The 14694-nt window shown below is 36.0% G+C and overlaps 1 protein-coding gene across 2 annotated transcripts in view; it reads left to right on the top strand.

The window, feature by feature from the left end:
- Positions 1-14694, top strand: part of LOC115626183 (tyrosine-protein phosphatase Lar) — a 186845-nt gene that overhangs the window by 87973 nt on the left and 84178 nt on the right. The window contains exons 4-6 of one of the 2 annotated variants that reach the window (XM_030521460.1): positions 10036-10077; positions 10810-10941; positions 11275-11436. In XM_030521460.1, the coding sequence (XP_030377320.1) occupies positions 10036-10077; positions 10810-10941; positions 11275-11436 (336 nt within the window). The remainder of the gene's footprint in view (positions 1-10035; positions 10078-10809; positions 10942-11274; positions 11437-14694) is intronic. The other variant, XM_030521462.1, reaches the window with a different exon arrangement.

The following is a 14694-nucleotide window of genomic DNA, read 5'->3' as shown; positions in this document are numbered from 1 at the left end:
TATGACTGCTTCATGGCTATTGCTCTCCTTTTCTTGAATAAAACAAAGATGATTTCGATTAGATTGTGGTGTCGAATGACATCAATCGCTCTTCATTTGTTTTATTAAATATTCATTCTGACTCACAGCTGCTAAGTATTTTTATTCTCCTCTGAATGTAAACTGTAGGGCGAAACCTTAAAAACAATCTCATAAATATATTGCAAATGTCTGTAAAATGTTAGTCTATTTGTTATTTCTCGTGCAGCTAGTTTTTCCAAATTGTTAAATTAATTTGAATGAAACTGAAAATGAAATTGTGCTGCTACCTGATCGGCAATGATATGTTTGATTTATATTTTATAGTATACTTATATATTTTTGGGCAATTGTTGATATGTCTTTAAAAATATGAAGATGCTTAGAATGTGTTTTGTTTCTTATAATGTTTTAAGGGTATTACGTAGAGCAGATATACTATAAACTTCAAAGAACTAAAAAAACAATCACACTTCTCTTTTTCAAAGCCTTATACATCTTTAAAAATTTGAAGATGTTTAAAATATTAATAACAATTTTATAAAGAGCGTTTAGCTTTTAATTCTGATTCAAATAAATTACCCCTAATATATAAAGTAGAGCAATTTATATCGCTGCCTGTTCTCAATCTGCATTTAATTTTAATGTATTTTGAGAATTGAAAAAGGATGATTTGGGTTCACTGTGCATTGTCGTCGACATCGTTCCTCCTTCTTGTCTTCGGCGGCAGTTTGTTGTCCCTCGTCCGTAGGCAATCATAAATTGCTAAGGCGTTTTTTGGTCATAGGAATAGGCATAGGCATAGGTATAGACAACGGTATATAGGCATAGGCACGTGTGTTGCGTCTCATAAAGTTTGCGGTATTTTAAGCTGGCCCAGCTTACTGGGTAATCCTGCATAGAAATAATGAGTGTGTTGCCGGCTGAGTCGGGGCTCGGGGGTCGGCCGTTGTTGGACGTTGTATACATTGTATTTCGCTTAAAAAACAGATAGATGGATGGATGGATAGATAGTTGTACACATGGCGTGTTGGGAAGCAGTGGGGCGGTGGGGCAGTGGGCAACCGACAGCAAATCCCCATTTAATGGAACAGGCGTGAGCGACAGCATTACGATGTCTGTTGCTCTTGGGATGGGAGAAGCGAAGGGCGCTTCTATCTCTCTCTCTCCTCCCTATCTCTCTCTCCCTTTCTTACTCTTAACATTTTTGAAAATATGCTGCGGTTTATAAAATGCTGCCTGCCAGCCTCAACTCGAATAGTTTTGCAAAACCCAAAACCGCAGCCAAGTTAACTTTGCTGGCGTCGTTGCGAACCTTAAGGCATGCGGCTTGGACTCGACTTACCGCAACACCACCTTGCCCCACCCTTGTCTCGCCTCGTATGTGTTGAAATTTTTGTGTTGGCCGCACTTTACGTTATGACCGAAACACACACACATGGTAAGAGAGAGCGTGAAAGAGAGAGAGAGAGAGACATAGAGAGAGGGAGGGGGAGAGAAAAACTAATTATATTAAAATGTCATGTAAAATTTTTGTGCGGCACTGTGCTGGAAATAGTTGTCAGGCGTTAGTTGTGGGCATTTAGCGTTGAGTTTGGCAAGTCATTTGGTGGTTTTGGCAAGCATCTCAAGTTGTGGCCGAGAGTGTGCAGGAAAATGTGATACGAAATCGAAACAGCTCAGCTGAGGTTAAGGTGACAAAATGACAACAAAAAGCCAAAAGCCAAATCGAACGAAAGCTAGAAGCAGTGGTTAAGCTAAGCTAAACGAAGTGGTCAGATAGGCAAATAATTTGCATGCAAATATGTAAACTATAGCAGAAGAAGAAAAACGTTTTATTGGAAAATACTTGTACATTTGTGTTGGTAATGTTTATGGAACTAGTTATAATATTCTAATCATTTCTATTGCATTCTTTTTAATTTCGAATTTAACAATATCTCTTAAATGTTTTAGTTTAATCCATTACCTTAACACGAATTTTAACTTGGCAAATGATTGAGGAGAAATCTGCATAAGAAGTTATAACTTGGCTTGACATTTGCAACGTCTCGTTACCACAAGACCCACAAATATAGGGGAGGTGTTAAAATGAAAGGCATTTCGATTATGCAAATAATGCCCAAGAGTTTGAAATTGTGACTCAAAAGTGTAGGGCAGGTGTACGTGCGTGGCTTTAACTAGTTAGGAGGCAACAGTCAACAGTCATCTCAAGTTTTCTGCTACATTTGGCCGACAAAAGGCACACTTTTAATTTTGATTAATGATGCCAACGTCCTGTTGGCGGCCTACATCATTTATATGCCTGACTGACCAGAGAACCTAATGCCGTTTGGCTCCACCTTTACTTTTCCATTGTGTTTTTGGTCTAGCGTTGCAGAGGCATCGATTTCATGATGAATTGTTTAATGGCATTTTGTTGACATTTTTCCTCGAAAATCAAACCCAAATCACATACATTGACAATAATGATGAGGACGACGCACAAATTTAATTAAAATTTTACATTGAACGTTGTTGTTTTTTTTTTTCTTTTGCTTTGTTTGTGTCGGGAACGTTGTCATCTTCAACGCTATATACTTACTACTTTGCAGTGGCGCTAGTATAATCACTGGCCTTTGTTCGCACAGCAGGCGTTACTGAAGTTGCACAGAACTTTATTTTTATTACTCTTTCAAGTAACATTAAAATTTAGTTGCATACGGCAGGGCGCCGACGCGCTGGCTGGCTATAAAAGGAGCGTAAAACTATGCTGCACTTTATATTTTATTTGCAGTGTGCGCCAAACAGAAAAGAACAGAACGGCAAACGCAGCAGATTTAGCAATGCAATGCCAAAGTTGCCGCATTAAAAATACAACAGTCGGGACAGACGGACGAACGAACAGACGGACGGACGGAGCTGGAATTGGTCTTGGGTGCGGGCCAAGTCATTGGACCAACAGAGTTGCAATTTTCAGCACTGCAGATGAGTTGAGTTGAGTTGAGATGAGATGAGACGAGTTGGGTTCAGTTGAGATGATGCGATGCGATGTGATGTGAAGGAGATGGGTGTCGAGTAGCAAAATGCAATGAATCGTTAAATTTAGCATCGCATTTCAATGCAATACCGTGCACAGCAGAATTCTGCTGCTGCTGCTGCTGACAGGTGAATTGTAGCTGTCATTCAAAAGCTGCAATCGTAGACATTGCCCGGCCGCCTGCCCCTGCCCCTGCCTCTGTCTCTGCCCCATTCCCTGCTGTCCCAGGCTACTCGTACTTTTGTTGAAATTTCTTCTCGATTTGTCGTCAGCGCACTACAGCTTAGCCAACATCCTTCCTTCGTCTATTTACAGCTTAAGGTTTTCCATTACAACAGCTAAGCTGTAAGCTAAGAGTGGGTAGGTAGGTCCTTCAACCGACAACATTCCGACAGTGCGTCGCTGCGACTACACGATATACCCCTTTAGGCCAGAGAAATGATAAAAATTCTGCACAACTTTGTTCCACTTTGCACTTATTAAAAAGTCGTACACATGAAATACGCTTTCCAGGCATAAATTTTCCGAGGCCTAACTTTTTAAACTAGGAGGGTTAGGCACAGGCGGTGTTGTATGGTGTGGTGTGGTGTCGGCCATAAAAAACAGCTGCATACTTTACGGCGTACAGCATATGCTGATTTTATATGCCAGCTTGTTCGTTCATACGTTTGCTTGCTCGCTGGTTCGTTTTCTCATTCTGTATGCCACACGGGGTCAATTTTTATGAGCGTTTTGGCATATTGGAAACAAGGGCACAACTTATGGGGTATAATTTAACAAAGTAGTAGTAGAAAAGGCAGACACAGTGAGGCTGTGCCGAAGGGGATTGCCAAAAAGATGGCAAGAAATGGAAAGTAACGGGTGTGAAAGCATTTTGGACCGCAAACTGTGAGCTGAGTGCTAGCAGAATTAAGAGGCTTAGACTCGAATAAGAAAGGAGACACACATTCAAATCAATTTGTCAAAATAAAATACATTTGAGAACTGGCACTATGCTTGCATTCTAGTTCTATAACTGATTGGTTATACTATTAATTTGGCTTCTAATAGAGATTCGATTCATGGCTCTGTTTATTTTTTAAAAGTATATTGTCAATAATTGGATTTGCAAATAAGAGAAATGTTTCAAGATTTTCCAGCTCCCAAAACTTAACAAATTACAGAAGAGGAGTTGTTTTACACATTTCTGGCTAAGCAGCTATTGGTTACAAATTATTATGCCCAGGTTTAATATAATTTTCAAAAAAGCAAACTTTTAATTTGGTTTCATTAAAATCCTATTTCAAAAAATTGAAAACAAATATAAATTTTTAATTTGAATTCCTTGAAATCCCAATTCAGAAAATGTTGTAAATAAAATGGCGCAAAATTTGTGTTTCACAAACATTAGCCTTTTAATGTTATTATAATAAGCTTTTCAAGAATACAAATATTTTCAGTTATGGCCCAAAGATAAAAGGCTACTTGGCACAAGCAAAAGACTTCTTGATAGATTAGCTTTCTTTAAGTACTATAAAGAAACTACAAAAAGCTAAATAGACTTTCACATTTTCATTTAAGAACTTAGCTGTTTGAAATAAATATTAAAACACAATGGCAAATAAAACTGCACAAAAAGTAAATTTGTCGAAGAAAGAAATGATAGCTAAAATATTGAAACCCAATTTTGCAAACACACAATACAGACATACTATATATATATATATAGAAGTTTATATATATTGCTTGCCACTTATACCCCCGCTGCCACTAAGCCTCTGTCTGTAGAATATTTGCTGCATATTTTTTACAAAATCAATTTGATTTCTCTCTTCGTTTTTCTGCGTTTCTTTTTAAGGGTTGTAGTAAAAATTGTTAGTATTAATTTCCATATAAATTGCCCGTCTATCGGTTTTAGTATTGCTGTCGAACGGTGTAGGTGTAGGTGTGCGAGGGTGTAGGTAGGTGTGTGTGTGTGTGTGTGTGCCCATCTATAACTGCACATTTCAACCGTTGAAATCAATTTGCACATATCAACAACGAAATTGTTTGCTCTGCGTATGTGGCATGCCACACCCCAACACCACCCCACCCCCCAACCCAACCCAACCCAACCCAGATCGAAGCAAGCCCAACGAAACGTGCGAAATGAAAAATCAGCAAAAGGGAGAAATAAAGTTGCACGGCATGCAGCATGGGAGCCAAGTTGGTTGCATTTAGCAGCGACTGTGTAGCTTTTTCCACTTCCGCTGTCTTTGCTTTTACTGTTGTTGTTGCTGCTGTTGTTGAAGTCGACGTTTTCTATGTTATCTATGCCATCTACAAATTTCATTTGCCATGCCTTTAATCTTTGTAACAAGCTTCTGTGTTCGGAATCAGTTACAGCAGCAGCAATGGCAACAGCAGCTCCCTCCCCACAGCACAAACATAATTAAATTTATTTAAATTTTTCGCAAAACCAACAACAAGCTGCGATAGCAACGCATAGCAATCCAACAAATAAACAGAAATCCCAGTTTTATAGCCGTAATGATACGCTTTTTATGACTCGTCACGGAAGTGTCTGGCAGTAGCAATGCCGTGCTTCCTGCCTCCCAACTCCTGCCTGTAGCCTGTAGCTTCATCGCTTCTCTCTCTTCCTCTCTCTATCTCTCTGCTTTTCGCTTTCTCTCTATATATATCGCTTTCTTCATGCCATCAAATTGTTTAAGCAAACATAAAACTTTACAAATGCGCGAAGCGCCGGAAAAAACGCTGTTGTAGCTACCAATTTGCATTGCGTCTTGTTCAGGAACTAGAGCTGAACCAAAAACGTGAGCAGACAAAACTGTTAAAGGAGCTGAAATGTGCTGCCATTTGAAAAATTGCAATACCCTATAACTGATGCTTTGCTGCTTTGAAATCAAAGCAAAGACATTAAAATAATTCAATATGAGTTAGATATTCATTATGAATATCAAAGATTAGCTAAAATATTTATTAATTCTATACGATTTCGTTTATTTTTTATTTTGAAACGCTTTTGAGAATAAAAGCTAGTTTTAACAAATTGTTCTTAATAATAAAATTATTATTATTATTGAGGAAATATATTTAAAGCAAACAGCTTAGAACCCAATACTCAAAAGTTGATTAGTTTCTGAATTCAGTTTAGCCGTAATTTCTTATTGGTTTCCAAGTAATTACAACAGAAGGTGTATTCTCCAAATAGGCAAATTCTTATTTCTTATTCTTAATGCATTTTCAATTTTAATCTTAGATGTGGAAATACATTTAGTGTATTTGTATATAAACTAAACACAGTTATAATTTATTCAACTTCAGCTTAAAAAAGATCTCTAGGTTCTTCTTTTTTTACCAAACCAAGTTTGTGATTGTGTTAATTTCTTGTTTATTTTATACTTACATTTCCAATTGTATATTTCAAAAAAGAACCATAGAAAATGCGTAGTTCGATACGAAGCAGTTCAGAAATCCTAAGTTAAATATTTCTATATATGACTAAAAAATACATAACGGTTGAGCTGTTAAAATGACTAGTACTTTAACATATGAGTTGTTGCACTAGGAACTAATTAACATTCAACAAAAATAAAATAAAATGCATATAAATATTACTGAAATTTATTTTCTAATTTAACTGACAATTTTTAGAAAATTAAAAATGTTGCTTTAGCGTTGAAAAATATGCAGGAAAACCTCATATAAATATTACTGAAATTTATTTTCTAATTTAACTGACAATTTTTAGAAAATTAAAAATGTTGCCCATCAAAATATTAGTATATTTCAAAAAAATTCACTCGTCTGCCACATAAAAAACTGATGAAAACTTCCTTTTAGAGATCTTTGCTTTCGCGTTGAAAAATATGCAGGAAAACCTCATTTTAAAAATGTTTTGCTGAGCGTTTTCTTTTCAAGCTGCCATCTCCAATCGGCAGATCTACCGCCCAATTGCGGGCGTGCGTAGCTCATTACAGCCACAAACCAATATGCTTATTGCTGCTTGGGCTATAAAAACTGTTAACGTAAGCGTAAAATGCTTTCAAGTGCTTGGCAAATCCAAACGACGACTGCCAGCGCGTCTTGGCAAATGAAACGAGGACAGACAGTCAGATAGACAGCCAGAGAAACAAGCAAGCAAGGCAGTTGTCCTGGGTGTTTATAATGAGCAGAGGAAGCTGCGAAAAGAAATATATATATGTATATCATTTGTATATAGAAAGAAATTCAGAAAAGGAATTATCTGCTGCTGTTGCCAAAAAGCAAACTGGCATTAAAGTGTGCGTCATTTATTGACATATGCACGGCATTTATTGCAAGTTGACCGAACGCTTATTTTGTTCTCAAATATTTTTATTTTATTTCAACTTTCCTTCAAGCTCAAGTTGCCTAAACTAAAATCTCCAAACGCATTGTTGCACAGGCAGCAAAAAAAAACAAGAAAGGAATGCTAAAGTCGAGCAGGCTCAACTCTTAAATACCCTGTACCACCCCACAAAAAAGTAATTTAATTAATTAATTAATTTAATTTAATTAATTAACTAAATTAATTTAATGAATTAACTAAATATTAACTAATTAAATATAAAATATTCCATGCATGCATACATACATTTACATTTACATCAGTATCGTGCCTTATGCGTGTTTGTGTACTTGTACATATGTATGTATGTGTGCATTGGGCCTGGTTATATGGCTATAACTTTCTTTCCGATCATTCTATCATAATGAAACTTGGTATACGGATATATAATTACTAACCTAATGTGACTACCAAATTTTAGCTCAAAATTCCAAGAATTACGGGAGTTATAGAAAATCAGTAATAGGGGGGGAGTGGGGGGTTGGATCAGAAAAAATGAACAAACTCGTCCTTTCTTGGTCTCAGGAGAATCTGTGTACCAAGTTTGGTTATTCTAGCTCTTATACTTTCGGAGATCCTTGCGTTCATACAGACAGACAGACGGACAGACAGACGGACAGACAGACGGACAGACGGACAGACGGTCAGACGGACAGACGGACATGGCTATATCGACTCGGCTTGTCATGCTGATCAAGAATATATATACTTTGTGGGGTCTACCAAGCCTCCTTCTGTGTGTTCCATGTGCACTCGCACAAAACTAATATACCCTTGTACCCTTTGGGTACAGGGTATAAAAATGAAAATGAAATAAAATAATAAATAAATACGAACCCTGACAAACATGTCGAGAAAAAGTTTTACGCAAAACTTGCCAAATGATACTCGGTAGCAAGCAGCAGCAGTAGCAACAACAACGACAACAACAACAACTATAAAGCCGCAACAACAGCAAGCAATGCAGCACATTACAAGGCAAATTGTGTGTATATATAGTATGTGTATGTGTATGTGTGTGTGTGTTGGCAACAATGGAAATTTTGTTGTTGATTTTTTTTCCTCTTTCTTGGCAAAGTGTGTGTTGCTGTTATACAAAAAACTTTAAATTATTTATACAAGAGTCTGCTGCACAATGTTGTACACACGAATAACAACAACAACAACAACAAAAACAACTTGCTTGAGAGATGATGTGTATTTTAAATATATATATATATATTGACCCTTGGCCATATTAAAAGCTGTATTGCAGCCACACCATATGACAGTTGACTTTTGAAAATAAAACAATTTGTCTACCAATATTCATATTCGATAGAAAATTGCCTCCGGCATTATTTGCCAGCTCATAGTTCAAATTCCAAAAACAATTCACAGTTTTTTCTTCTTTTTTTTTGTGTGTGCAACCAGAAACCATAAAGACCATTTATGCATACAATTTTGCGATTTAGAAGTGCAGGTTTTTTTCCAAAGGCATTTTCGGCTTTAAAATGCTGTTCTATGATGGGGAAAATGAATTTTTAGAGCAGGCTGTGAACAGGAAATTACTTCAGAGCCAACAAACATTAAAATTTGAAATAATATTTTCGAATTCTTTCATCAAAAACTTTCAGTTGCAAGCAATATTTTCATTTTACGCAAATAATAAAAATTAATTAGAGAACCATAAGCGTTAAAATTAGTTTAAGACAACTATTGAAAATATATTCAAAAATAAATTTAAAACAAAGCAAACACGGGGTGAAAAAGATGCAATAATAGCAATCAAATCTAAAAGATTTAAACAAGCTGAAAATAAGAAATTACTTCACAGCCAGCAATATTATGGAGGAATTCAAACAGTTCCTAGTCTATTCCATCAATTTATTTATACTTACATCAATAAATTACAGTACATATTATTAAGTACTAAATACTCTTATATACTCTGTTTGTTTCTTCATTTACTTTTCGCACCTCAGTGTCTAGGTGTGCTATTTGTTATTATTTATGGTTGTCCACAATTCCCAATATAATCATCAATTCCAAGAAAATTAAGCAAATAACAAAAAAAGCCTCTTCATGGACTATTTAATAAGTTATAAAATTTAAATATAAATAAAATGGGCTTATCCTAAGAAGGGAAAAGGAATTTAAAATGTTCGAAAGCAGAGTTAGTTAAAGTTTTTTCCTTCAAGAGTACACGTATAACATTTATTTAAATTTACAAAACTTTTTTAATCAAATTAGGTCATTAATATTATATATAAAAAGTATCAAAGTTTCTTCAGGACTCTCAAATGTATAATTAAAATATTTTTTGAAACTTAAAACATATTCCAAGTTAGTTTGTAAGTAAACAGCCATAACTTTAACAAACACTGAAAAGATGTTTCCCAACTAAAGTTTAAGTTTGTTTAAGCTCTTTAAGTTAATGGTGAAAATAATACGAGTAAGTTATTCATAAGCCGCAAATAACAATTTTATATAATATATGCATATAACTTTTAATCGAAACAAACAAACGACTAAAAATGAATAATGAAAAAAATCGCGTTTACCGAAATATGTCAACGCGTCGTCAACAACGACCATAACAATAAAATAAGCAAATAACTCAAAAATAAACAACAACAACATACTAACCCGTTGCTGCCGTACATTGCAGATGCAAATTTTTCGGATTTTCCATATATCCAATACCTGACACGTAAGTTGGTTCGACGGCTCGTTGGCGCGCAGCTTAGAGTTGCACGAGCAACATTTAAATGCGCGTAATATTTAATTTCAATAAAATTCATAAATCGAATTGATATGTTGGGTAAACTACTTACGTGGCCCGCTGCTACGTTCATCATCACGATGATGGTGATGATGATGATGATGACGATGATGCTGATGATGATGATGGGAAAAGCGACCTGGGCACGGCTGCATAACATGCATGTGACAATATTTTGCTGTTTGTTTAACGATTCGTGATTTCTGCCAGATTTTTAATGCTGCGCAGTTCCTGTACTGTACGCACGAGTGTGTGTCTCTCGCTCTCTGTGTGTATGTGTGGCACGTACGCCGGAACACACACACACACACACACACAGCTGCTACCTACCCGCATATATGTATGTTTGTGTAAACAAGACTCAGCGTTGTATTGACAGCATATTGTGACAAATATGTAAAAAATATACAAAACACAAACGCACACAGATACAGATACAGACACAGACACACAAACACAGAGATATGCAGCGAAATATGACAGCGAAAATGCATTTGCAGAGCCGCCATTTTGTTGGCTGTTGGCATTAAATGTGTTGCCTGCTTTAAAGCGCAGCTGTGTCCCACCCAGGTCGCCTGTTCCCCTCCTTCCTACCAAGGCTGTCATAGCATTCAAAACATTTACTAATTGAATACCACGTTCTTTTGCACATCTTTATAGATCCACCGGAGATCATCAGGAAGCCACAGAATCAGGGCGTGCGTGTGGGAGGCGTGGCCAGCTTCTATTGTGCAGCAAGGGGCGATCCACCGCCATCGATAGTTTGGCGCAAAAATGGCAAGAAAGTATCTGGTGAGTAAAGTTAATTCAAAATAAACTGCATTCGCAGCAGAATTATTTCAAATTCATGAAAAAAATAGTAATATATTCGCCTGAAGCTCGAATTTTGCGTAGAATAATTGCTTTCAGTTGCGTAATTATGAGATAAAGTCATGAGCTCTTTTACCTCCACCCTTAAATCCCCTTTTATGTCTTCATTTTCGACTGTTTGTAAGTTGTTGCTTAACCAGCTTAATATAGAATTATCATACTTCCTAACAACAATCGTATTATTAGTTCAAAAATTTTACTTTGCAGCCTCAAACTCAATTCTAAACTCTCAACTCTCAACTCTTTCCCACGCAGGCACACAATCACGGTACACGGTTCTGGAACAGCCGGGCGGTATTTCCATTTTGCGTATCGAGCCAGTCCGAGCGGGACGTGATGATGCGCCGTACGAGTGCGTAGCGGAGAATGGTGTGGGCGATGCCGTTTCCGCCGATGCAACTTTAACCATCTATGAAGGTAAGTGATGGGAAACCAAGAACTCTCAACTCTCTCTCTAGCTGCTAGCCTGCAGCTATTTAGAGCAAGTGCGATGCAGTGCGCCTTAATTGAAGTCGATAACTGAAAGCGGCAAAGCCGCAGAAGCAGCAGCAGCGTTTGGCCAAAAGTTTCGGCTGTGTGTGCGGCGTAATGTAAACAAAGTTCATACATTGATTTTGAATTAAAACTGGGTAAAGAACTTTACATGCCTTGGCGTAAATGGCAACAACTTTTTCCCCAAGCGGCTCCCAGCCTGACTATAAACTAGTATGTGTGTGCGTGTGTATTGGAAAGAAAGGGTGGAGGGGGTCGAGGGGGGCTAGAGGATTGGAGGTTAGTGAAATGGTTGGCTCGAAACTTGTTTGCCAGCTTGTTTGTGTGGCTTAAATTACTTGCCAAAATTTACTTTTGCTTATTTACAACTCTCTGTGCAAAGGATAAAGTTTTGCCTAAGCCTAATCAAGTCTATGCCCCATCTGGGGGAGTGAGGTGGCACGGCAGACAGTAGTGATGTGAAGTGAGGCTGGCAATTGAGCTAATTTGCTTAAACCGAGCGACGACGACGACGACGACAACAACGAACCGGCCAAGTATTTATAAATTTGGAGTAAATTATAAACCACCTAAAACTTTTCTGCACAAATCAATAACAATTTTTCGCCCAGTAGCAAAACAAATTGTTGGCACAGTGGGCACAAAAAACTGTAGACTAGAAGCAACTAGAATCAATTTATTTCTTTGAACACTTTTCACTTTTCACAAACGCTTTGAAATAAAGATAGAAAGTGTGAAAGATATCCAATAAGGCAATGAATTAAAAAAACTATTTCTATACAATTTTAATTCTTGCTGCAACATAAAATTGTTTGTAGAAACATTCCATTGCTGAAAAAGTTTCAATAATTTGACTATTTCTTTTTGAAAATCCCAAAACTTCGCAAAAGTATGCTTGTTTATAGTTTCTGGAAGTGAATAACGTGCGATGAAAGTTAAATCTTGGCCATCAGTCATTAATTTGGCTATCAAACATTAATTTGTTTCTACGGAAAATCCCATTGCGGGAAAGGTTTCAATTTTGTTTATGGTTTCTAGAAGTGAAAAATGTGCGATGAAAGTTAAATCTTGGCCATCACTCTTTCTATTTATATACAACTTTAATTCTTGCTCTAAAATTCAGAAAATGACATTATTGAAAAGGCTTAAATTATTTTAATATTTATTTTTTAATTATTTTATTTATTTATGTGTTATTTTATTTGTTTGTTATTTTTATTTTATTTATTTATTTATTTTTTTCTTTTTTGAAAACAAACTTCATAAAAGTAGGGTTGTTTATGGTTTCTAGAAATGAAAAATGGGCAATGAAATGTTTATTTTCACCACCAGGCTTTATATTTATATACAACTTTAATTATTGCTGTAACATTCAAAAAATCACATTTTTGAAAAGGTTTCAATGATTTTAAATGTATTTTTATTTATTTTATTTTATTTATTTATGTTTTATTTTATTTATTTATGTTTTATTTTATTTATTTATTATAATTAATGGTATTTTTTTGAAAACAAACTTCATAAAAGTACAAGCATACTTTTCGTTTCTTGAAGTGAAAAATGTGCGATGAAATGTACATTTTGGCCATCAGTCTTTATATGGCGAGTATTGTAGGTCGGCCAGGTGTTTGCGAGCCATTTTGTAAACGGAAAATAATTACCAACCCAAGGCAAAGGAAAACTATCGCTGAAATTTATGTACGCGGCGTATGAGTAATGTGCACTACTTTACACTGAGCCAGCCAGTCTCAACTTATAATTTACTGTCTAGCTTTTTAGTTGTTGTTTATTGTTGTTGTTTTTGTTAGATGTTATTGTTTATGTGGCCGCTGCCGCCATTCAACCGCAAAATGTGTGAAAATTGCACGCCCGAGTACACCCGAAGGCGCCAAACATATTTGATACCCGGCCTGTAGTTGTGGGGCTTGCATTTTTAGTTCTTGTTAATTATGCCGCTTGATTATGCTCTCGGCATACGGCGAGGCGCCACGTAATTGGTGTGCATTTGATTTGTGGCAGCTTGTAACGGTTCACTGATACCAGAGCCATATGGAAGAAGGCGAAGGCCGTCTGCTGTGCACTTACTATACACGTATACTATATAGTAACTACAACGAGGGGAAGTAATTAGTGTAGTTTAGCGAAAAGTACACACCATCAAGAAGGTAGTAGCAGCAGCAGTAGAGGAAGATGGAGCAAAGGTATGAAATTTTGACAATAAAACGATTTGCAGCCTTGACCATTTACGAGCACAGTTTGTTGCTAACTAATCCAACTATTCAGACTCAAAGGCGACTTGGCAACTGCAATCAAAGTTAATTTATATTAAGCCACAGCTAGCTCCTCTTTGTTAACATTAATAGGTGGAAATTTCATTTAATTTTAGAAGAATTTGTGCAGTAAATAAAGGCAAACATTTGTGTTACCGGGCAGTAGTAATATGGCTAGCTACATCGCTTGTTTTTATAAATGTCGAACAATGTGGAATAAAAAAATTGAAAGATAAAATTAACTCCCTGCAAAGTCTACGAGCTCAGTTTTACTTTCTTGGAAGCCTGCATTGCGACTTAATTGATTTACAAATTTATTTACTGCCCTTTTGTAAAGCGGAGAATTAAAACATCAGTATATGCATATACTTTCACTTCAGCGATAAATAAAGTAAATTAAGCCTGCATTTAAAGTGTCAAGGATGTATTGAATAAGTGATTTAATCGTTGCTCTCATTAACTTGAATGGCAAGCCGTTTTAAAGCCACATGTGGCTTAAATATTAAGGTACATGTCATGTGCATAAAATAATGTTATAATGTAGATAAAATGCATATATTTGCAAGTATATGTATTTATGGTAAACATTATATTTATATTTTAACATCAATATATTTTCTGTCTATTCTTATAAAAGTAACAAAATTGTTGAATTGAAAAAAGCCTCTAACGTGCTTGTCGCGATGATGTGAAGCTTTGCATGTGTGAAAATATTTGCCCAATGGCCATAAATATTTAAATGAAACATAGAAATCCTGTAGGCAACCATTTTTCATTTATATTCTTGTAACATTACACTTCAATTACAATTTAAAGCTTTTTTGTTGTATTTGTTTTATTTTTTTTCTATAGATGAATACAGATTGCTGCAAGTTTTGCAAGAAATTCAATTCTTTCATAAAATAGCATTTAT

Source organism: Scaptodrosophila lebanonensis, unplaced genomic scaffold (assembly GCF_003285725.1).
Source record: "Scaptodrosophila lebanonensis strain 11010-0011.00,11010-0021.00 unplaced genomic scaffold, SlebRS2 tig00000080-arrow-pilon, whole genome shotgun sequence".
NCBI lineage: Eukaryota > Metazoa > Arthropoda > Insecta > Diptera > Drosophilidae > Scaptodrosophila > Scaptodrosophila lebanonensis.
This window is presented reverse-complemented; position numbering and strand designations above follow the sequence as displayed.